This window comes from Taeniopygia guttata, chromosome 2 (assembly GCF_048771995.1).
Source record: "Taeniopygia guttata chromosome 2, bTaeGut7.mat, whole genome shotgun sequence".
In the NCBI taxonomy this organism is placed as follows: domain Eukaryota; kingdom Metazoa; phylum Chordata; class Aves; order Passeriformes; family Estrildidae; genus Taeniopygia; species Taeniopygia guttata.
In genome coordinates this window covers 72176996-72202514 of record NC_133026.1, presented here as the reverse complement: position 1 = coordinate 72202514, position 25519 = coordinate 72176996, and the positions used below count along the sequence as shown (strand labels likewise).

At 40.9% G+C, this 25519-nt stretch overlaps 1 protein-coding gene across 12 annotated transcripts in view; it reads left to right on the top strand.

Moving 5' to 3' along the window:
* Nucleotides 1–25519, top strand: part of SLC66A2 (solute carrier family 66 member 2) — a 100462-nt gene that overhangs the window by 30006 nt on the left and 44937 nt on the right. For 8 of the 12 annotated variants that reach the window (XM_041714614.2, XM_072924205.1, XM_041714612.2 and 5 more), the window contains one exon: nt 13745–13961. In XM_041714614.2, the coding sequence (XP_041570548.2) occupies nt 13745–13961 (217 nt within the window). Of the gene's footprint in view, nt 1–13744; nt 13962–14109; nt 14943–15661; nt 17090–17924; nt 18051–25519 lie in introns of those variants that run through there. The other 4 variants (XR_005979600.2, XM_041714615.2, XM_072924202.1 and 1 more) reach the window with 4 other exon arrangements.

Sequence of the window (25519 nt, the reverse complement as noted above, 5' to 3'; positions counted from 1 at the left end):
GCCACATTCCAGATTGCAGCCAGGACTGCTGGAGGGTTGTGTAAGACATTGTGTCATGGAACAGGCAGAATTAAGGTGGAAGAATTATTTTGTAGGTCATACCAGTTCCTGAATTCACTTCAGAGTCATGTCGCACTAGCTGCTGTTCTCATTTCAAGGCCCAAACCATCTCGTTTTCACTTCCAACCACTCTGCTTCATTAAAGCTGATAAGGAAAGTGTAAGTTTTTTTCCTCTTAGTGCAAAGAAAGGTTAGTGTTGGATCTACCTTTGCAAATAATGATTTAAATTACCAAACAAGAAATATGGTAATAAAATAAATTATTTTGTGTCTTTACTAAAGAAAGTTTGGTTCGTGTGGTGATCCGTGTAAATAGAATAACTATTTTAGTAATGATCTGTTTAAATTACATTTTTTATAATCTTAAAATATTAATTAAATGGTCAAGTATTGCATTACTTGTAACTTATAGCAAGCTGTTTGGGTTGAAAATTGATTTAAAATAGAAGTGCAAAATGACTTAATTTAAATTAGAGAAATGTAAATGAACTGCAGTGTTTGTTCTGAAGGTTCATTTTGTGGAAATGTTTCTTTTTAAAAAAACAAGTGAAGTGGGTATTATTTTCAGATAGATTTTTAATAAAATTAATTTACTCTTTTTTTCTCATTGTTCTGTGCTCTCAGTTTCTATTCAAAGACACAAGAACAAAGCAGATGTTACTCAGCTCCAATCAGTTTCTTCTTGTTAGAAAAAATGAGATATTTTTTTCTAAGCAAAACTGAAAAAGTATAAAAATTGTTCTTGCAGAAGTAGACAAAGCCTTCTAAGATCTGGCTCCAGTGCACCAGTCAGTAATTCTTCAGATGTAGTATTTGACTCACTAGAGCTATGCACTAGTGATTAAAGTGATGTTAATAGGCTGGAAAATACAGACCTCATCAGAAGGCTTCAGAATGTTATCTTGTAACTAAGAGAATGGTGTTCAGTCTCTGTCTGTAGGAGGAGATGACATAACACTGAGGTTGGGAGGAAAGGATGTAACTCAGATCTTTATGAGAAGCTGCTTCCTGTATGGTCTCAAATCAGCAGCAGAAAAGGTGTTGTATTTAGTGAATTGTGAATTTATGGTGAGGGGCAGGGTGTACACAGTCTCCTGCCTAACACTTGGATTACTAGTAAACAGCATGTTTCCCTCCGTGTGGGAAGGAAATAGCTGGAACAACTATAGGTGGGAACAACTCCTGAAGTTCAACTTCATTATTCCCGAAGTTATGAAGGTCCCCTTTCACATGCATTTATTATGTGCCCTACTTTCTCTGCTCTGCTCTGTGATCAGTATGCATTACATCTCTGCATCAGGATCCTATGTCCCCTCCCATGGGTGGGGGAAAGATTCCAAATCCCAGAATTCCGTTCTGACAGATTTATTTTTACTTGCACTGTACGTTTACAAAAAAGGGTTTTGTTCATCCTGACCAATTCCATGGAGGAATAGAAATCTGTGAAAGGAAGACAGATCCTGAGTATTTCATGGAAACATTTTTTTATTTTTAAAAGCTGCTTAAAGCTGTCTTTTTTACTATTACCCATTGCAGCTCAGAAGTCTGAAGGTAATTTGGGAGATGGAATATTTTAAATATTCAGAACATCTCTGTTTCTTTGCGTAAGGTATGAGTGTCAGGATTTTTTTCCCATCAAAATCAGGACCAGTGCTGCTGTTTCTAAAATACACAGACTGCCTTGGTATTACATACACTTCAGTAGCCCTTACAAATTTGCTGTGCTTTTTTTGTGTGAGCATGTGTGTGTAGCTAACCTTTAAAACCTGATATTTATCTCCATGATAAGAAAAATTATGACATCCTCTTCTTTCTTAAAGTGGCTTTTTAGTAGGTTGCTTTGGAAGTGTCACAAACTGCAGTTGTTGGTAGGTAAATTTTTTCCCCTCCTTATCTGCAGTCTGTATAGCCTTTGGAAAAAAAAACAGTTGTTGGTCTTGAAATTCTCTGCTTCCCATCACCCTCATTTTTTTTTGTCCATTTATACAAACCATGACAAACTTGCAGTGACTCCTTGCTTATGTCAGTGTTTTCCATTGCTGCCCTTTCTTGTCTTTACACCCCTTGGCATGTAAAAATCAGAAGCAGTTACTTTAAGAAAATGTCTTTTGCCTTAGATTTCTTACTGTGTCTTCAGAGATGCTATTTACTCCCTAATGCCTTTCTTCACCCCCTGTTGAGAGTAGGTTGTAGTAGAACAAGTAACTGCACTCAGGGAATAGAGCAAACTTAATATGGAAATGGCTTAAAATAGTCTTGTACACGAATTTAATGTTTGTGTACAGTAGATGTTAAATAACTTGCCACTCTTGAAAGAAATTTACTATTTCTTCACAGCAGAATCAGAAATGCAATGAGGATTTTGTGGGTAGGATTGTTGTTTGCAGCTCATTGTTTATGGTTCACCTGTCATCATTCTCCACATCCTCTGCACTTCTGAGTACACAGTGTGAAAAGGACAACAGCAGTGGAGGGCAAATCCCAGAATCACTTGGCCAGGGATGAAAGGACTTTGCCCTGTGGCGGCAAACTCATCTCTCTGGTGAACACTTTCAGTGCACTCTCTTCTGCCTGTTTTGGTTTGAAGGTCTTTTGTTGTCCTTTTTAAAAGTAAAAATATTTCTAAAGGGGCATAATAGACAAAGTCTTTTGACTCTAGCAATGGCTGGGTGCCAGGATGCTTTGCAGCAATGCTGAAGATACTCTTGATCCTCTTTTCCCCCGCCTTGTTCTCGCCCCCTCACTTGTACTGACAGAACAGTTTTTGGGATTATGTTTTGAACCAAATAAGTGAACCAATCTTGCTTAAAATGCAGGCTTAAAAAGCACACATTTTGTGGCTTCAGTGGGAAATGCTTCAGGGAACTAAAGAGTTATCCTGTTAGAGATTGAGAGGGATAAGAGGAGCTTAAACTTCTGCTGGGAAATGGGAACAATTTGTGAATGCACACCTATGTCACCACCAAACTCTTCATTACAGAGCCACTTACTTAAATCAGCTACCCTTTGATCTATATCTTGATGGTTTTTTTAGCTTTGGAGCATTGAACTGCAGGCACACGGTGTTCAGAAAATGTCATATTCAGAAGTGCACCTTACATAAAGAAAACACTGCTCTTGTCAAAACAGGGATTTATCTTTGGTCAAAGTAAATAGCTAGGAAATTGAAGGGGAAGTTCTGTTTCAGGAAAGCTTTGTCTCCCTTGCCTCCTCCAGTTACAAGTGCTGTAATCAGTAAGGCAGTCTGCAGGCACTCAAATGAAACTCTTTACTGATCTCCCATCCTGTAAATTCTTAAATTCTTTCTGCTAGTGCAATGGAAATTCCTGCTGTTCTGCTCGTATACAGTAATTTAGATTTGTGCAGACTTGTTATAAATAGGATGAGCTTTGGTTTAATGATTGTGAGGGGACACTGAAAGCACAGAGATTCTGGAAAGCCTGCTACCAGAAATCCTTTTATTCCCTGTTCCCTAGAAAGTTGCATGAAGATTGGAATAACTGCCAGCTTTATCTACCTATATATGTATATATATATATATGTTTTTTTAAAATAGCAGATGAATTTCCATAGTCACCTTTACACTTAAATGATGTTTATTGTAGTGGATGAGAAGTTATAAGTTGAGATTTTTTTTTGCTACTGATGGCCTGAAATTTGTAAATTGGTTGTTGGTGATAAAGGTTGTTACCAGTGAATGTTCACATCTTCACAAACACAAAAACATAAATTATGTTAATGAATTTGGTCAAAATTGGTCAGAATATAGGAGATGCTTCCAGACCTGAGTGGGTAATAGCTTCATGACCCGCTGCCATGGGACATGGAAAAACTTATGTCAAAGGTCCTTAATTCAAATCAGAGACATTAAAAGTTTAAACTGATTTCCCAGATCCCATCTGTATGTCTGCCTCTCTCTTCATCCTTCCTCAGATTTCCCAAAGTCTTTCTTTTTATTCTAGCATAGAAAAAAAATTGAGAAATGCAATTTCTTTTTTTGAATATGGGATTCTTTTTCACCAGCCTACCTTATTAACTGTAATAGATACCTGAAAGGAAGCTCTATGAAATGGAGTAGACTCTGCCATTATTTTGAGATAGTAGCATCTTTGTAATGCAGTTCAGCTAATTAAAGAAAACTTGTCTGACATTTTCTTATGTGTAGCAGGGACTGGGCAGAGGAGAGAGGCAAGTGAAAAACAAGAGGTGAAAGCCTCCTATAATTTCCTCCATGCTTGTGATAACTTTAAAGTATTCACTTAACAATACTGAAATGGGTTACTCTGAGGTCTACTGAGGTAATAGCCTAGAGATGTTTAGCAGGCAACATTGTTTTAGCAAACGAGGCAGCTGCAGAGGGCATTATTCTGCTTAGACGCTAAATTACTACGGCCTGTTTGGGGGCTAGAATTTGTCTTGACTGGTGGTGGGTTACCTAGGAAACAAGGATTAAACATGCCCCCAAAATTCCTAAATGAGGAGATGAGTTTGTATTTTTATGAAGAGTGTTTAGCTTTGTGTTGTGTACATACTTCTTTATGCATTTATGCATGTCTTGACTTGGGTGTCTGAAAAAAAATCCTAAATGCTTCTTTCTGTGGTGTCTTCACAACAGAGGAGATAGGGTCTCAGGCAAGTAAAGCTCAGACAAGGCTGAAAAAGAGGGATCACTTACCAGCATTTTTCTCAGACATCTGCAGTTCAAATGGTGCTAAAGTCTTACTTGGCAGTTAATTCCAGAGTTTCTGGGAATAACTTGCTGCATTATACATGCAACCTGGCATTGTAATCTCTGGCATGGTGGAATCTGAGTCAAACTGCATCTGGTCTTATGCACAGCTGGGTTTTGTAATATTTAGAAGGACTTTTATTCATTTCTTTAATTACAATCTTTAAATGAGAAAGGGCATATTGTTTCTAGTTTTATAGTAGTCTTGATATCTTCTGAGACTTAAGCTACAAAGAATAAGTTTCAGTACTATTCAAAATAAATTAAACTGTATTAATATAGAGTTTATAACTCCCAACTACAAGAATTTTAGAGCCAAGGCTGCCAGCTCTACAATGCTTGACTTACTCAATTTTTTGTCTTTTTTGGAGGCCTTTGTATATTGCCTGCTAGGGCTGTGGGTGATATCTTTGATAAACTATGCAGATGATAGTGTAAAATATTGTTAAAATTATTGTAGAAATAGAAACTTGGTACTACATGTTCTTCTTGCTGTGACATTCTCATAGTTCCTGCTTATCTTGCTGTCAGAAAAATTAGTCTCTTTCTATAGTTAGCATAGAAAGGCGTATCTGGCCAAAAGAAGAGTGATCTTATCTGTTATCTGCCACCTCCATCATTGGCACGGTTGGGAGTGAAGACCTGACTTCACAGCTCTGCTTGAGGGTGAAGGGTTGGGGCACTTCTTTAGTTTGACTTGCTCTAGGGTTTTTGATGCTCTTGGTGTAGGAGGTGAGCAGAATTGGGAGTATTTGTAGTGAAAACAGAGGCTGCCCAGAGCCATCAAAACTCTGCTATGACATTCCCTGGGCTTTCCATTTCACTGCCACTGCTGCAACTTTAGAGGAGAATTTCCTCCTGGGGTCCGTGTTCCTTGTGAGTTACATGGCTTCTAAAGCTGTTCATGCTGCTTTCACTCTACCTTTCAAATACAGAGCTTATTTCTGTAGCACTGAATCCTTTGGGCCACAGCTGTGTTATTCCAGAGGCTTTCCAAGCCCCTTGATCTGCCTAGCTGTTAGGTTGTTTTCCTTCATTGGTCATAATTTCCACTTTTGCGTGCTGTTGAGACTATCTATGGACATAGTGACTAAGAAGAACAGTCAATACACTGGAACAGAAAGAAGAGACTTCTATACTGAATAGGCAAGAGTAGCAGTAACACAGTAGGGAGTTGCAGTTCTGATGCTACTGGGGAAGCAAATCTTTACAGAGAGAATACAGTGCTCTAAGTACCTTGATTTAGATATACCTAGCCTTAAGTTAGGTGCCCTGCTCTTGTAGCAATATTGGCATGTGTGTGGTGGTTGTTGTCTTTTTTTCTTCTAATCTTACTGGCCTACTAGTACACCAGGAATAGAGACCTGGTGCTTTCTCTCAGCTGGATTTGGAAAACAAAGAATTTGGTTAGCATATGTTGCACAAGGTGCAGTGGTAGGGGGGTTGCACCTGCTGCAAGATTGCCTCAAAAGCATCTTCCATCTGGAGAAACCTAAGAAATGTTCATGCTTTGGAAGAGAAGCCCGGAGTACTCTTCTGCATGCTTTTTGTTGGAGGGACTGGGGTAGGAGTTTGCTTCTGGCTGCTCCCAGGTTAGTTACACTTATTCTGCAGTGATGTTCAGAGATGGCTGAGCTGAGCTGTACTGCTCCATGAGGATTTCCCAGCTCAGCTGGCATTCACCAACAATTTCCGAACCCAACATTTGGAACCTTCTTCACAGATACTATACTTGCTAAAACTTCCTCTGTATTAGACCAAAAAATCTTTGTTCTCCCCTGCTTGCTTTTATAATTTTGCTTTCTTTTTGCATGCTTATCTATAAGCAGTGCTGTGAGGAAGAGGCATATACGTGTATGCAGGCATATTTAGGTATAAACACACAAATTAAAATGTTGACAGGGCTGGTATCAGTGCAGCACAACTAATGTAAACAATTCTGCATCCTTTTGTAAGACAGTAGAAATTCTCAATGATGAGGTAAAGGTCAACCTGATTTTGTGGGTTTATGTAACTGCATTTTTCTCTACATTTTTTTTTTTCTTCACTGTGAGACTCCCATAAACTGAAGCTGTGTATAAAGTAAATTATACTGCAGATAGCACAGCAAAGGCTGTCAGCTGCACAGAAGGTGCCCAGGGTATGAATATTTTGATTTAGCTTTTCATTCCTATTGTCATGTGTGTTGTTAGCAGCAGGGGTAAAACTTTCAGAATAAATTGTAGCTTTTAAATTGCTGTTCTTTAAGGGTCACAAAATAGTCAAGATCGGTGTTATCACTAATTATCTCTAGTGGGGTCCACTGTGTTAAGTGGTATTCAAAGGTTCCCTTAAACTGAATGCTGTAAAATCAGGGAAATAGCACATTAATGGGAAAGGCAAGGTATAAAGAAATAGAGTGTGGATCGTTTGACTTTTTCATATGTACTAGTGCATTTGTGTCAGATTTTTCTGAAGTAGTTGTAACTTACACATGTTTCTTAACTGGGCAATTGCTAATTACCTTTGGTGAGGAGGTAGACTGGACCCTACAGAAACCGAAGGGGAAGGATAGAGCAGTTGCTGATGCTTGTAGGTGTGTTCTGGGGAACAGTGCAGAATATGAGTGAGAAGCCCTGGATGGGCAGGATAGTGCTGAAAAAATTTCAGCCCATTTATATGTAGTGTTTTTGAGAAGGAGGAAGAAAGAGTGGGTGATCATCCTGATAGGAGAGAAAAAACATGAACCTGATGTGACAAAACAGAGACCCAGCATTGAAGATTTTAGAAGATTGTGAAGCTTCCTATAATAAGGCAAAGAAATCTAAGGCAGGTACTTGCCTTCAAAGTAGAGAAGATAACTGAGGGGAGATAGGGATAATTTGGATGTAGAGGATGTTTCATAACACTTGAACTTCTAATGTCAGGTGTTCTGTCTCCCATCAAGTACTGAAAGCTCCACTGAGCTTTTAAAAATAAAAGTTCTTTGTATGAATCTTCAAGGTTTGTATGGGTCAATCTTTCAGCCTTTTTCTATGCAATTAAGATTTGCCGTTTTCCCCCCTCTCACATAAAAATCTGCTGGTTACTTTTTGTTGACTAGAGGACTCATGCTGGGCCTTCAGGAAGAGTCAGATACTAAGAGGAGTGACTTTAATGAGCTGACATTAGTCTAGATGTGGCCAAGAGAAGGCACTGTATGAGCCAAGGGATGTCAAAAATGGATTTTATTGGAAGAGAGTAATTTATTTGGTATAGGCTGGGGTGATATTTTCAGTAAAGATTCAAGACCCTCCACAATGTTTTGCTCCCATCTTGCATTGGCTAGAGAGGGAAAAGTGACAATGTTTGGGTACAGGTCAGTATGAAGACCAGATAGAAGGCAATGTTTGAGAGATGCTGAAGTAGTGCAGTGACAGGGCTGAGCAGATACCTAAAGTAACTAAACTAAACTAAACTAAAGAGTTTGAGAAATTCCTAGGTCATGGGCCTGAAGGAATGGAGATGAAGAGCATTGTTTATAGATAGTGTCCTTTCAAAAAGACAGTGGTTTGGATTAGAGCCAGAAGTTTTTCGTGCTGAGTTCTCCTTTCTTGTCTTTTGTATCATGAGTGAAAGATAACAAGTCGCTTTTCAGTCCCAATGAGTGGAAATGCTGGCTTCAGACAGCATTGCACTTGTCAGTTCTTAAAAAAGGAGGAAATAAAATCTAAATGTATCAGTTCTCACTGTCTGTCTGTAATGCTCCTTCCTTTCTTCCTTCTTCTTTCTGGAAAGAAAGGGTGCCTAGCTGGATATGTGTATGATGAGAGTGAGAGAAAAGTTTTGGATCAGGCAGTAACAGTCATGCATGGTCTTACTGCCCTTATCACCCCAGTTATTTCCTGGGTGCCCAGTGGGGTACTCAGGAATTTCAGAACGCTGCATCAGAAAAAGCCAGGTTCTGTCTGGGAGTTGCTCAGAATAAGCAAGGTAAGGAGTGCTAGCCAGCATGCTTCTCTGCAATCCTGCTGCTGTTTTTAGATGAGACAGCTGAAATTAAGATTGCCAGGGAAACAGATAATGCCTGAGGCAAATGTCTCAGGCTTTGCTGCAGCTGAAGAACTGGAAGTGTAAAAGTCTTCTTTTTAGAATCTACTGCCTGGGCCCAACCTCTTGTGGCAGGTGCCTTGCAAGTCCTCTTTAGAGAATGTGGTAGAATTTATTTTTAAGATGCCACTGCTGAGTGCAGGAGCTGTGTATAGCTTAGAGCACTCATTGGAAGTGTGAGAGGTCTGAGTTAGTTTCTTTTGTCAGCCTGGGATACAAGTCTGCATCTTCTAGCTGTCCAAAGAGTTGCCCTTGTAACTGGGCTGGGATGAGGAGCAGAAGCATATTTGCCTGCAGCTCAGAGCTGAACCCCTTTTACAGCAGAGACCATGAGTTCTGGAGATGAGCAGAAGAGCAAATGAGGGGGAGAGTGTTGTACTGTAGCCCAGTGGCTGAGACCCACATGTTGCCACAGAGGGTCCTCTGCATCTTCAAAGTGTGTATGATTTACAGGAAACAGACCATGGATAATAATCTGAAATAATTCCTGGCCATGACTGCATTTTGTAACTGTTCCAGGTTGGATATATTACTGTTATCAGGCTCTTTCACAGCGTCTAAACCAGGTTTTGGATTGCAGTGCTGTTAAGGGAGGCGTTGAACATCTGACTGCTCGGACTGGACTCCTTTGAGTGTGTGGCAGGAGCAGGTCGGGGGGGCAGGTACGGTGGTTGCCAGCCAGATGATGGAAATTGGATATCCTTTGAACAGCACCACAGTCTCACAAAACATAAGAATTAGCTGTGTACCAAGGGGTAGGAGGATTAACTACTGAGTCATCTGTTTAGAAGGGCACTCAGGGGTAGGGACTGTCTGCTCAGCTTGCTCTTAGAAGGAGTTAGTGAGCAGTGCTTTTCATTCAGGGGGTCAAGAGCTTAGTTATGGGAGGCAGTTTGGGTGAGTGACTGCGATGTAATGGTGTTCAATAAGGAGTAGGAGAGAGGGTAAAACCAAGAGCCTTCATAAGAAGAAGAGAGTTTATTTCTTTGTCAAAGCTATACAAAAGGCTCAAATGCAAACTCTCCCACCTTGCAAAGACAGACAGTGGAAACTAGAAGATTTTCCTTGACCTCAAAAGTGGGAAGGAACCAGCCAAATGGAGGAGCTGGGTCAAATGTCTTAAGGACAAGTGTAAGTGAATATAGTGCAAGGATGTAGGTACAGAATTAGGTCACGGCACAAAATAAGATGCAACTAGTCAGAGAAATTGAGAGCTACAGTAAATAATTTTTAGGATGTCAAAGTCTTTGCTTCACTTTCCCAAAAGGAACTGGCATGGTATCTGACTTGGTATAAAATGTTTCTTGTCTAAAAATAACCGAACTGTTTGGACCTCTGTGTCATCCTCACTTGAAAGTTGATACTGTGGACTCTTCTTTGTGTCACTTGGCATCTATCCCACACCAGAATCTTGAATTTACTACTTGCATTTTGGCCCGACTGGTAATAACCATTGTTATTTACAATGCTGTCTCTGCCTGCTTCACATTTTTAATCTCTGACATGCAAAGTGCCTCCCAGAGGAGGTCTTTTAATCTCATCCTTCTTCACCCTCAAGCTGTTTAGAGTTTTCTCCAGTCAGTGCACAAAAAACCTACCAAGCTGTTCCTTCCCCCAGCATTAATAGGATTTTCCAGCATAACTCTCTCATCTATCAATGGATTAGCATGCTTAAAATGCATTTCACTGAATGGTTTAAAGAGCTCAGCCATGGGTAATAAAATACAGTACCTTTCACCACAGTAATGCTAATTCTCATCCACACAGGATGTTAGTGACTGGGAGTTACTGCTTGAACTGCATCAGCTGAGTGTGGTTACAAATCCATGTCAGGGATTTCTCACTGGGCAGAATGGAGTGAGCTGTGCAGGCAGTGACTTCCCATTTCAGGGAGTAGAAAGATATGAATCCACATTAGATAGTTTTTAAGTTGTTTTCTAGAAATAAATGGTGGTATGGTGGGATTTCTTGTTTTGTCCTTCTAAGGAAAAGAGATGATGGGGGGAGCAAAAATCCCAATAGGATATTTATTATTCATACTTTTATTTAAACATGAATAATGTTTGCAATAATATGTATAACTTTGGTTCTCAGATGACATGGTCTGGGACACAGGTTGGTGTCCTCTTCCCATCTTCTTGAAATAGGACAGATTTGCACACACGTGAATTTTATTCTGTTTTTAGAAACTACTTTTTTTTAAAGTATCTAAATTTCTTTTGCACATACCGTCACTGTATTCAGTAGAATTAACATTTATTTCTTTAAAAATATCACTCCCATTACAGAACTAATGTGTTTGGACCCCCTTGAGAAGGGAGCCACTTGGAAAAATGAGTCACAGTTTATTTCCAGACCTTGAAGTGATGGGTGTGTGACTTTTTTCCCCTCTGAGTTTTTGAAGCCATTTCTTAAAAAAAGTAAACTTTAGCCTTGGTTAAAAAGAAGAAATCATGTGGCAAAACATTTTGGCAGTTCAGATAAGCACTAAAGGAACTACAACCATTATGGAGAGTCAAGTGTTTCATTCTCTACTTTTTTTTTTTTTTTTTTTTGTAATGCAGTGTGGTGAGGTTTAGTGTCCTAGAATAGACTTCTGCATCTGGAGAATACATCTGTTAAGTAGAGCAATTAGTGATTATATATTGGGCTGTTTTTACAATAACTCAGATGCTTTTCTCTGCAAAACTGTTACCAAAGCTATGATTGCTCTTACCACTTTTGTCTTCTCTTCCCTTCTTCCCTTCTTTCTTAACTATATTACCAAGCAAAATTTATTGCAGAAACAAGAAGTTATAAACTACTACAGTGAAATGGAGATTATGTAGCAGCATCATGATAGTTTTGAGCAAAATAGAGTCTCTGTGCTAGTAATTAGTTCTTCTGCTTCAGCTGAAATCCTGTTTCACACAGTATTTTTCTCATACATGCTCAAGTGCTTTTGCATGGATTGTGTAGCTTGCCTCACAATAGCTGCGGGAATGTTGACTTTTTTGGTTTCATGAACTTCCTAAACTTTGTTCCTTCAATGTAGTTTTAGTTCTTTGATTTCTATTATGAAAATGAACTGGGGAATTTAGGATTTGATGTCCAGGGATGGGTATTTTGAAAAGGCTCTTTGAGCATGTGGGGAACTCAGGAGGAAAACACAGTGTATGCAGGGCAGATGTGACAGCTGGTAGGAAGGGCCATGGGCCCTTCGTCTCCAAAAAGGAAGGCCTTCACAAAGCTCCAGAAATGCAAGAGGCTCACGTGGTTTGGGCTGTGCCAGCACTGGGTCTAACTTCTATTTAGTCTTGTGTCCCTGAAGTCTGAGGCTGAGGAGCCACTACCATAAAATACTGAAAGTCAACATTTACATTGACAATGGTTTTGCCTCAGGTAATTTTACTCAATTCTTGGTGATGGCTGATAATGCTGCAGGTTGGGAATGGCTCCTGGCCAGTTGTGCTTTCCTCTTTGGGTGGCAAAATAAAATGATTCAGCTGGGTACAGTCAGGAGATGTCCTGAGCTGTGGGTTTGCTAAGTACTAAAAAGAGAATAAAGTGTGTCTGAGAGACAGACTGATAGTGATACGAAGGTATGAAGAGATGCAGAAAATAAAACTATTACTTGGTGTGTCTATCCTGAGGCAGCTAAATGCCTATATTCCCATCTCACTGAATTTTCTCTTAGTGTTAGTCAGTGGAGGTCAATGTCTTCCTTGCTTGAGTTAGCAGTGGCACTATTTATGTAGCTTTCTCAATTACTTCTGAGATGACAGCAATGGAAATCTTCTAGTGATGTGCTGTGTGTTGCATGGCTTTGGGCTGGTTGTAATATCCCTGCTAGGACAGTAGTTCATTACCTTGGTAGTTCAGAGAGTCCAGTTGGTCTGAAGTAGGTGCTTCTATGAAAGGAAGGCAGGAACTGCACCTGCTAATGAACAGTTTTTGTAGCATTTTTGTTAAAAATTAAGTTGTTATATTGCTATACAGTCAGTCACTATGGGGTTGTGTATTTTATTATTCATCAATAAGACTGCTAGGTGTCTTCCAATGATACTCTGTTAATGTACCAAGCAAATGCCATGGTTGGCTTGTTCTTCTCTCCTTCCCTCGAGAGGGGATATTGCGTTCTGTGGCTGAGCATTTTGTTGCAATGGATGCAGAAATGGGTGCTACAACTGCACTCCTTGGTGCTGGCAAAGGCAAGAGCAATGTTTGTCCTAGGAGTGAGAGTGATGATGTCTGTGAGAGGCTTTTTCCCAGGGAAGATCTTGTCTCAGTCTCGTACCTGTCTCAGTAAAACTGTAGCAGCTGCACTGGCATCTTGCCCTTCCCCATAGGCAGCTGCACTGCACCAGGGAACAGAGCAGTGGACTTCAAGTGACCTTCTAAGCAGCTTGGATTGAGGCTCTTGGAAGGCAGAGATAATGACCTAAGAGAAAGCAAGCTTGCACTGCAGTGCTTGGGGCCTGTTATTAGTACTGGAGGTTTTTGTGGAACATTTCCTATGCCAGCTGTACTAGAGCAGTATCCAGATTCCTCCAGGTTTGATAGAAGAAGGTATTTTTAAAATGCTTACTTTTAAAAAGTTATCTTTGTAAATACTTCGTTAGCTTGCAAGCCTTTGTTTTCTTGTTTCTTTATTGAACATCCCAAAAAAAAATGTTTTTGAAATCTTTCTTTTTCTTGTTTTGTGGGATTTTCTTTGGGGGGGGGGGGTGATTGCAAGTGTGTTTGTTTAGTGGTTTTATTTTTATTTTTTTAATCCTACCTCTCATTTTCTATTCCTCCAAAGACTGTGGCTCCCTCATGCTTCCCAGTTCTCAATTCCACCCTGATTAACTTAGAGTTGGTTGGGAAAATACGTTTCATTCTTTTTGCATTCCTGTTCTGTTGCAGATTTTGACTTGAACTATTTTTGGCATTGGAGCAAGTTTACAGACTACGTGCAGTGCGTCCTCACTTTCACTGGTGTGACTGGTTACATCACTTACCTGTGGCTGGACTCCTCCCTCTTTGTGGAAACACTGGGCTTCCTTGCTGTGTTCACTGAGGCCATGCTGGGCGTCCCCCAGCTGTACCGCAACTATCAGAACAGATCTACAGAAGGAATGAGGTACGGTGCTTGTCCTGCATCAAACACATGTGTGTGCCTTCGTTGAGGTTGTCTCTGCAGTGTGGGAATGCTTTTCCAGGAAGGGCAATGCCTTCTTTACAATTTTTACTTGAAAACACAGCAGCAATTGGAGTAGGCTTTCTGTCAGTAGGAGCTGGTGCAGCACTGCTGAAGGCATTGGGAGTTCCAGGTCACCTCTGAAGTCTGACCCATTATTCAAATCCAGCTGGAGAGCTCCAAGGTGAAACATGTTCTAGTGAAATAAACATGTGAAACCACTGCTGTTGCCATAGCAACATGTTGCAGTTCTACTCAAGCTGTGCTACGCCAGTAATTAGAAATGGTCTAAAGAGATCTTGCATATCAAAAGTAATAAAGAGGATGAAAATATTTTGAGCCTGCAGCCTATAACTATCAGTATAACTCATATAATTTGCTTTTCCTCACATATCTGCTCATCACGTCTTCATAATCCATTACTACAGTTGTAGCAAATGACATCAGTATTTATTTTTGTGTCAAAGCTTGAAACTGACATTTATGAAAGCTCCAATGTGACTTTTACAGTGGGGCAGAAAATTTCAATCTGTGCCCACTCTTGAGTCATTAAATCAGAATATTTTTTCATACTGTTTATTGGATAACTCAAATGGTAACACTAAGATTACAAAGGCAACTTGTGAAGCTTTTTCAGAGAGGAAACCTTCACTATGGTGCATCAGTGCACTGGTCTGTGGAAACACTACAACAGCAAATTCAGTTCACAGAGTGCTGTGTTCATTTGTGACTGTCTTCTCTTTCATTGTTTCATTATTACTTATCTTCATTCCTTTTAAAATTTGCTGGATAATTTTTACTTTGATCAAAACAATTAACCATGCCACCCCCAAACCAAAGCAATTCTGTCCTCTGTTCACATTGTTTGCTTTACTTGTTTGGCTTGAGCATTCTTATACTAGCTACTCTGGGATCCTTTCTAACTTGAAATGTTGAAATGTTCAGAAAGTTGCTTTAATGCTTCAGGCATTTTCTAATTGGGAGCCTTTTTGGTATGGAATGAGTCAGGATTTGCTTCCAAAATATTGGGGTATTTTTCATACACCCACTGTCTTGGAAAATTCTGTACCTGTGATAGCGAGAAAGCAACTTACCTGCTAGACAGTTTTTATGCTCTGGTTTGACTTTGCATTTTCTATTTTGCATCTGTGAATCATAATGCCATATTCATGATGGCCACTGGTAGTGTTTTGCTTTTCCTTAACTCCTTCCTGGGGATGTGAGTTTCAGTTTTGCTATTTCTTGTGTGTGCTATTAGCAAAATGATTTAAAAAACCCCTTTGTTCTTTGTAAACTGCTGAGCATAGAATTGCAGAATTCTCATCTAGGACTGCTTGGCGAAAGAGTACTTTTGTTTAGTCAAGAGAAAATTGTATAAAAACTCACGTTTCCTTGCCATGGAACAGAACCAGATCAAGCATAGCCACACTTCTTATCACTTGTGCCCATGGTTCCAGAATGCATTCCTCTCTCTGGTTCCACTCTTGAAGCAGTACTTTGTGTGCCATTAGACATTGATGGGTCTGGGCACTGATGAAGTAATGCACAATTTTGTGCTGTTGTACTGCAGTGGGAGGATATTCACGCATATGTTGGTGCTCTTTCTTTTTATCAGGTTAATTGTGGTTTTATATATGTTGCAGGTACCACACACATTGTAGTACCGTGCAATCCTGAATTGACTGGATGTTCTCTAACCAGTACTGGGCTGTTGTTTCTGTGAGAGTGAGTGACTACTGCCAGTATTTCCACTGTTGGAAATACTTCCTCTGAACTTCCCTTCCTGTGCCCACTTCTCTAAGAGCATATCAAGAAGAGACCCCAGTCACCCGAACACAGAAGGGAGCATGTAACAGTGCAGCCAGCCTACTTGCATGGATATTTACCAGGTGAGGGCTGGCTGATGCCCTGGCTAGCCAATTACCACTGCTCTGTGCAGTTATTTACAGCTCAGGGCCTACTTGCATGGGTATTTACCAGGTGAGGGCTGGTTGATGCCCTGATTAGCTGATTACCACTGCTCTATGCAGTTATGTACAGCTCAGGGCAGAAATAACCATGTGTGTGGTTGGTTACACTGTCGGAAGCAATTGCATTGGGGATCTGGGCCAAAATGGCTGGCCGTCAGCCATGCTCTTAACAAGCCTCAGTGGCAGAGAAAAAGAGATGAGTTTCAGTGTCTCTGTGACTTCAAGCTTAATGGGGAGAGCAATGAATATTAGGCTGTTTTATATAGTGACCTTTTGGTCAATCATCACATCCTGACTGGAGGTGGTAATTTCTTAAACCTCAGTAATTCTGTCACACAGTGCAGGAGTGTAGTCCCTGTTAAAGATCACAGCCTTCACTACTGCAGAGAAGTGGTTGTTCACAGGTCCTCATGACTTGCTGAGAAAAGCTGTAATGTGCACCTGTCTCTGAACTGGGACAGAGCAGCTGATACATTCATTGTATTTAGCAAACAAGTCCTTTCATAAAGGTTAACTGCTGAAAAAGAAATGGAGAATAAAGTCTCAGTACGTGGTCCCATCTGATCAGACTATCCTGCCAGACTTATCTGATACTCTTGCTTCTGAAAAAAAGGCCACACTACCCACAACCCTTACCCCTCAGTAACACATGTTGAAGTGAGAAGTTTGAGGATATCTCATACTTGAGGTAGCAGTCATTTCCCAATAAACAAACTTGGAGACCAGGGGCCATGAGAGAGCTAAATGGGAGAGGTGGCTGTAGTGGCAGCCAGGATGCCCTTTAGGAGTCTGTTTTGAAAAAAGTCCTATCATCTCACCCCTGTATTTCCATTTGCTACTGCCTGAAAAGTCCCCTACTGAAAATGTCCTCTGTGTCTGAGGTAAATGTCCAGAGAGCATCTGCAGCTTAGACAGTTTTGTTTATTGTTACAGAGCATAGCTGGAGTCAAGGAATCTCAGTCATGTGCTTTGTAGTGCTCCTGAGAATGAGTCTGCTGGTTCTTTGATAGCTCTGTTCTACTGGATAGAGCTCCTCACATCTTACTAAGTTTTCATTTTCCCCTTGTTTTCTCATTTTCCTTCTTTTTGTAGTATTATTACTGCTAGGTCCTGTAGCTTCCTCTTATGTTCTGACAAGAGCAGAGACCAAAGGAAAGGTTGGAAAGAAATGGAAACAATAAAAGTAGAAAGGAGATGCATGCTGAGTAACAGCTTTTGTGGAGTGAAGATAGTGTAGTATGTCCTTGTGGGCTGATGGTTGATGGATGGAAATTTTCCTATGATTAAGTAAACAGCTAAGCTGGTCAAAGCAATGTAAATTTTCATCATGTTCTCCTTGACAATTCATCTGATTACTTTTGAGATGAGTACTTAATAGAAACTAGGAGCTCTGTTTAAGTATTTAAGTACTTTTGAATGGTTGCGAACCTGAATAGTACAGTAGTGGTTATATAAATTATGGTACTAAACGTGACAGAAGTGCTTTGTAATGAATTGTGTTAATACCTATCAAAGAAATATTCTCTTAATCTCCATTCTTTTCAAGAACAAAACTAGTTCTGTCAGGTCACCTAGTAAAAGAGTAATTTAATTACTTTAATTATTGGGGTGGATTAGAATTATAAGCGATTTTGTTAGAAAAGACAAAAGCTGCCTCAAAGTTAAAGAGCTTTTGAGTATTTGAGGAAAAAAAAGACACTATGACATTAAAAGACTGTTCGTCATTTGTAAATGTTCTTTATATTATGTGATAAAATATTTCAAGAGTTGACATCCAGAACACCTCTCCTATACCACCTTTTAGGAGTTAGAGCTGCTGAATGCTACGGTTGGGATCTGATGCTCCTTGTTTTATTAACTGCTTTTGTTTTGGGACAGGAAACATACAGACAGGATCTTACTCTGTTATTTATCTTTGCATCCCCACTCCTTCCAGGATAGTTGTCTCCCAGTCACTTTCTAATAAACTGCATTTGTGAGAAAAGGTAGCGTTCAGCAGGAGGCAGTGGAAAGTGCAGGAAGGTTGCCTCTGGATCTGGCAGCAGCACTGCTGCACACAGAGGTGAGTGCATTGGGAGAATCCCATCCTTGTGTTGGACACACCTTTTATGGAGTTCCTGTAGAGGGGCAGTGTGCACTTTTGTGCAGGTGTGGGGAGAGCCTCTGAGGGGAGACACTGCTGTTATTATGCTCTCCTCAAAATCCTGTCTGACCTCCCTCCACCAAAGCAAGAGGATGGAGGGTTGTCGTGGGGTGACTTTATGATGCCCATATCCCCATTTATTTGTTTAGCCCAGAAATAAATTTTGCACCTTTAAGACTGGTTCTGGGAGTGAAGGTGGGGAGACAAGAAGAGCGGAGTTTGTTATCAGAAACTGCACTTGGCTCTGCTGCATCCTGCTCCTGGACTGTGTTGTCTGCAGCACGGACAGACAGCGGGACAGAGCTCTCCTTTGCTTTTAGTTAGTTTTTAGCTAGCTGAGGCAGAGAAGTTCCCTGGACTGTGTTTTTCTTTTCCTTGGACCTGTTTAAACCTGCTCTGGACTAAACATCCAGAGGAGCACCGGCAGCTCGTACCTGTGGCCCACGAGGCCGGGTCTGGGCCGCGGCATTTCCAGCGCCAGAGGGACTAATAAGAGACTGAGTGAGCCGAGCTGCAGCCCATGGAGGGGACTTTCTGAGTTTGTCATCTCTTTTGGAGCAGCAAGAGGTTTTAATGTTTAATATTGTTCATTTTTTTTTTTTGTGCTGGTGAATGCTTTGGCTGTTAAATAAAATAAACTTTTCTCCAAGGAAATATTTTCCCAAACTGGCTAGTGGAGGGGCCACTTGAGTTCGCTTTCTAGAGGAACCCCTTTGGAGGTTTTCTCCCAGATTTGCCCTAAACCAGGACAAGGGTGTTCCTCTGTAAGGTCTATGCCCAAGTTGTAGGAGTATGGTCCTACCCAAGTAACAAATTAACCTTGGGACTGCACAAGGGTTGATTTGCTTCAGGACAGTATTGCGTTCCTGTCTGCTGCCCTGCTCCAGAAAAAAAGCAACTGCCCTTCATCAAAAGCTTTTGCAAAGGCTTCTCAAAATCACCTGGCAGTAACCCTTTTTGACTGCCAGCTGCTGCTCAAACCCCATGGAGAAGCAGTTTCTTCTCAGTCAGAGCTGCTGCATGGCACAATTTTCCCAGGTCCAAGAAAGAGGTCTGGCAGCAGGACAGAGCTGGGCTGCATATCTTGAAATCTTAGAAGCGACAGTCCATTGGATACCCAGTTGTTAGCTTGGAAACATATGGGTTCAATAAAGCAAAGTATTTTTGCAGCAGTAGTTGAGGTCCTGATATGCACTGTTGTCTCTTTCCTGGCTGCACTCTTGAGCATGGGATGGCCCCTGCTGTGCCTGGCTCAGGGCTGCATGTGCAGCTGCAGGGTCAGAAGGACTCAACCAGGGACACAAACCTGTGTCGTCCCTCTGCAAGCAATTTCCCAGGTCTGTCTTCTTGCTCATGGACAGCTTTCAGTCTGCTTGGAAGGAACATTCTTTCTGCACAACTTTGAGTGTTGTGTTTGGCTGACATTGTGCTGGAGGCGCTGCCTGGAGACAGCCAATGCAATCAGTGACTCTGCTTATATGTTGATAGGAGACTGTCTTGGGAAATCTAGTCTGAAAAGGCTGAATGAGGATAATCTCAGGATTTCATTCAATCGGGTTATTGCGCTATGAAAGAAAAATATTAATTTTGTCTCTCTTGTGGCCATGCTGGGTCAGTCACAGTGATTATTCTGTTTTAAAAAGCGCAAATCACTGTCGGAGAAACAATTGGCATTTATTGTCTCAAAAGCTGCTGGAGTCAAAAGCTGCAAATTATAAGAAGCTTTTTCATTCAGAAATGTTTTATAAGGTGTGCTGCAGCTGTGAGCTAGTTACGAGCAAGCACTTATCTGAAATGTATGCAGTGAAATGAGTGTGGTAGAAAGAGGTATGAAAGAAATTTTATTAAATTATTCTAACATATATATATATTTAATATATTACTTACTTTTCTCCTCTACAGATAATATTAAAATACTAGAAGACAGTATTTCTTAGAGACATAAATTTTATTGTTGGTTGCTTTTATTGAATACTGCTCTATAACTTTTTCCTTTATGAGACATGCAGCTCTTTTTATCATTTTTCAGAAGAAATTTTTTGACTTCTGAGAACAGTGTTTGTCCCAGAGATAAGCCCGTTTATTCAAAAGCTGAGAAATAATGAAACCTGCTATATGTTTTCTGCTTGCATTGTATTAAGATTGTATTAGCATTGTATTAACAATGTATTAGCATTGCTGTGATGAAGCAACTGAAGCCTTTATTCAGGACTGGCTAACCAATGTCTGGCCATCTCCTTTAGTGAGATTTTAGATTTAAGGTGATTCAGCAAGTGCTCTAAAAATGCTACTCCTGTGGGTTCTTGGTATTGTTTTAGCCTGAGGGATTTTTTTATTTGTGAATAAGTAAAACAGCTTCAGTGAGTTACTTCCTTTATGCTATTTAACAGAAAACAAAACCCTGTGCTAGAGGGAGGTAGCAAGACTTGTGGATGTTTCTGCTCAGACACCAACTATGTATTAGCTTCTTCAACATAAATTTAGTTCCATTAAAAAGGGAGGCAATTTACATCTCTTGTGGCAACTTTGTTACATATCTGTGCTTTTTGGGGGAAAGCAGACACCAGTACAGTGAAGGCCTGAGTTAGGAGTAAATTGTGTCCAGTCCAGAACTAATATCAAGGAAGATGCTGAATAGAGAGAGAACTGTTTCCCACAGGCTTTGGCATTGTACCCTCCAGGTGCTGTTAAGCAGTTTCTTCTCTTATTCTTAAAGTAGCAGCTGCTTTGTATATTAAACAGACAAAACAGAGAACATGTTAGAGTGGTATGAGAAGTGAGGGCCATTTAGTTCAATCAAACAAACAAACAACCCCCAATATAGTTTTGTGGACTCAAATCATCTGACCCAACTAAGAAGCAGGTTTTCATTGTATAAAGCATTGTGCAGACAATCATATGGACTAAGTAATGAAAAAGTAGTTCTTGAGGGACTAGTTGGGACCTAAAAGTTAAATATGGGGCCCTGGCAAATAGCGAAATCAAGGTCTTAAGCATGAGCCAGAACTACAAATCAAGTAAATGTAAAATTATTAGCTCTACTTAAATGTAGTTTGTATTTGGAGTTGTATAGCCCATTTCTTAGTTTTGGTGCCTTTCCTGTTTCCCTAAGTTAATCAGAACTGTCACTGTGCTTACAAATTGCCTGTTTTAAACAATATAATTTACTGTTGTTCTGTGATTGTATTTTTTTGTCTTCCTAAATGCTCTTCTTTACTCAGATCCTTAGTTTTCTTTGTGGACCTACAATTGTTGTCATTGCTTCTGTAGCTCCAGCCAGCAGTCAGAGTTTTCTGGGGAAGTTTTACTTGTTGGATTGTTTTGCTCTGCTGACATTTTGTCTTCTGCTCCTGGCACTGATTAACTGGTTGCTATTGTCCTTTAGCATGGCTTTTATATTAAATATTCCAAAGTTTTTCATTTCTGGACTTCGCATACACATCCAGGTTTGCATAATAGTCAGTGAACAGTTTTCATGACTGGATGGTTGAGGTTTTTGTACAACTATAAGGCTTACTACAAACTGCTTGTCTTCTCTCTTTACCTTTTCATTTGTAGTTCTAATGGGAACAGGAACATTAGATTCCCTTCTCAAATCTGGCTGTTTTAAGGCTAAGAGATTAAAGAAAGTAGCCTGTAATCATCAGAAGATTTCTAATTTATTCTCCCTTGAAAGTGTTACTACATCAGGAAAACAAACAGGCTTGGTCTCAGTGCTCTTAGGACAAGGGCAGAGTCCTGTCAGCAGGTGAACAGATGGGCTGAAACTATTTTGTTCTGATCCTAGGAATTAAGTGGATTGTCTCCTGTTCTCCAGGCTCTCTTTTCACTTAGAGCAGACCTGTGATCGATGCCCCAGGTTCAAGGGCCTGCACTTTCTGCCTGACTCTCTGCAGATCTGTGGCCTGTGGGTTGCTGTGTTGGGTCAGCACTGCCGTCACCTCTGTGCTCGCCTGCTGTGTCTCCCCAGAGCTGTTCTCTCAAGACCTGCAGCACAGTATGACTCTCTGAAGACAGTGCTTGTCGCCCTTTTGCTCCCTCCCCAGGAGGGAGACCTTCCTTCCCTCAGCCTCCCAGCACTTCTGACAGCTTGAGCAGCGGTATCCACTTACCTTAAGCATCTCTAAGGCTGTAGAACAGTGTGGACTGCTAAAGTTCTTGCACACATTGAACCTCTTTCTCATTTCTCTTCCCCTGGCACCTCATCCCCTCTGTTGAAATAGTAAAATCAAAGCAAATGACTTCAAACCTAAAACATTCATCTTTTACAAATAGTTCAAGGCTTCTGTGCAGAAATAGGAATAAAGCTCTGCTGGCATGTTTAATGAGCGCTGTCTTGGTAGGTGCTTTTCTCTGTGCCCTGAGAATTTGAATTACAAGAGAAAATTTATTGTACTTCTGTTACAAAACCATTCCATTAAGTTTAGGTGTGACATCTTCCTCTGGCAAGGAAGTGTCATGCAAGGTATTTTGCATAGATAAGGTTAGGTCAAGGCACAAAAGATGGGAATTGAGCCTGTCATGAAGACACCTGAGAGATGAAAGTTTTCTAAAAATGTCATCTTCCTCTGTTACCTAACAAATTTGGGAACAGAAGTGCCTCAGTTCTTGACATTGCAGCACCTGTATTGTTTTGTTAGAATTCACCACAGCCAATTGTGTAAGTGGATTAAGTTACCTGCATATAAGTGGTTGCAGAACTGTCTTCCTTAGTGCAGTAAGACTGAGTGGGATTATAAATATGGAATGGAAGTAAACTGAGATTTGAGTTTGAAGAAATGTAGGTTGAGATGCAAAGATGCAAACAGCCATAATGATAATACTGACTGTGATGAAGATCTGTAAAGTCAACAGAAACAAGTGAGCCAGAACACCATTAAAAAGAGAACAAAGAACCTTAGGTCAGGAAGTGACTTTGCAGGGTGGTCCAGAAAGACTACTGCGAAGAATTGGGTAGAGAATGGGAGTGGGGCAGATGTGAGTGGGTCGACTACAGAGATTTTCTGTTTCATCTTTGACCTGTAATGGTGTGCTTGGTCCCCTGCTCCTCAGACACAGAGGGACAAGCAAACAGAAGAAGAGTGGGAAGTGCAGAGACTGACATACTGAATGATGAGCCCAAAAACTGAGATGGGGAGAAAGTGCTCATAGTATTTTTGAGTAGAATGTAGAAAGAAAAAAAAGTCTTGATATCAGAAAAACCTGTTTGAACAAGGCTGAAAGGTTGAAAGGTAGGGCTTTAATTTGTTCTGGGAGGATGGCTAGGGATGATACATGTCTACATCACATCAGGCAATTACATGCCTAGCCAGATGTCCTGGCATTGTCAAGTGAGCTTTCAGGGTAGTTGTGGAAGCTTTGTTCTGTCAGATACTAAGTCTTGTATTAGAGAATTTCCTAAAACAGGATTCATAGCATACAAGGCAACAGATGGCAAGAGTTTGGGAGCTAGGGGATGTCTATCCCTGTTGAACTGCAAAAACCAAACTGGGGCTCAAATTTTAAGATTTGTTACATGCTACTCTGTGTGGGATGTGATCATGATGCTTTTATTTGCTCCCTGCAGTGTTCAGTTCTGCCCACAGCAGGGCTTCAAAGCTCTGCAGCCACCCTGGGTCAGTGGCAAAATGGAAAGTGGCTTGGAAAGTGTTGGTTTGTGGTGGCACCTGCTGACAAAGCACAGCCTTCCCACTGGGCTTTGATTTAAGAAGCAGCATCGAGGTGTATAGTGTGTCACTGTCACCAGTAACTACACTGCTGCACCTCTGTGTGCACTTGAGCATGTGGAAGGAAATGGAGAAACCTGGAATTTCAGATGAAGATCTGCGTGGTGACATACCTTCATATAGAGCTTGCAAGGAGTTATTTCATAGAATCAATAAGGTTGGAAGAAACCTCTAAAATTACTGAGTCCAGCCATTGACATAACACTGCCAGGTCTGCCATTATTTCCTTATGGTGCTAAGATGTTTTGGAGGAGATTGCAAGCTTTGTTCTTGCAAATATCTGTAATTCATTTCCAGACAGTAATCTGGACTTTGTCCCTGAGTGATCACTCTTATTTTAACCTCTAGTGTGTTTGGGGTTTTAATTTCCCCAGTGTTTTCCTAGAACTTGAGAAGCATTTTTACTAACTGAAGGATGTGATTATTCAGGAAAAGTAATGACTGCAACATCACTAGATTTTGTCCTTGTGGATGCTGGCTTTGAAGACAAGTGAACTCAAATCATCTAGAAAAAGGAAAGCACTGGAGCTGGGACTATTACTTTCTTTTTTTTGACTAAAGAGGTAATTGGAGTTTTTGAAGTATTAACTAGAAGTGTGCTCAAGCTATGTACTTGTTACCATATTACGATGAAGGGAAAATGGGAAAATGTGCTCAAATTACCTTGAGTTGAATGAAGAGTCTGATGATCTCTTGGTTGTCTAGGGCAGGAAGAAAGGAAGATTTAAAAGCATTGCTTTGAGCCTTGGGATACACAGCCGTGCTGAAGCAAACCTCTGTTCCCTCTTGTGTTTTAATTACCTTTCAAATTGAATTTGTCCCAAGTTATTTACAACTAGAGCAAGAAATGCACTGAATGGTGTTGCACAGGGACGTTATGTTGATACTTCTTGGCAATGGCCTTGCAGGACATCGCAGTGATGTGGCAGTGGGCAGGCTGCAACTACTGGGATGTGGCAGGCCAACTCACCCTGCAGGGAAGTGAGCCATGGGAAGGGGTGCTGCTCCCTGGGATTTGTTTCCCTGTGCCCTTGCATGGCAGCAGGTCCTTTTATCACCCACCTTTCAGTGCATGATGTGGGGCCCCAGGGTGGGTTGTATCAAGTGGTTGGAGAGAAGATGGGCAGCAGGAGAGCATCTAGAGCAGCATGAGCCAGCAGCTGTGCCTGCAGCTCCACCAATTGCAATGCCATGAGTGGGAGGTGAGAGGGAAGCAGGGACAGATTTTTGAGAACAACTTCACAAGTGAGATCTTGAAGAATGGTGTAATTTAGGTGTGCTCTGCACCATTCTCATTACATTGATGGTACCATGTGTGTTGGCAGCTGACTGCAGCTATCGTGAGAGGTGCAGGATGTGATTTTCCCTGGAACCAGAGGAAATCTGGTCCCTGCCATGGCAGCAGGTCTCAAGCTTCCCAGTTCACCAGCAGCAGAAACAGAGCTTGTCTGATGTGTGTTCATACCACATGTCTAAGCAGACCTGAGCTTTGCAGTCTGTCTGGCATCCATCTGTGTCTCCTGCAGAAAGGGCACTGGTGTGAATTGTGGCTCAAATCTCTCCTCTGATCCACACCTGCTTCATAGAACTTGGGTTTTTTTGTGCTCGTTAAGATGTGCTGCCCTTCTTTCTGCAGCACAAGTTGTAGAATGCTAGTAGTAC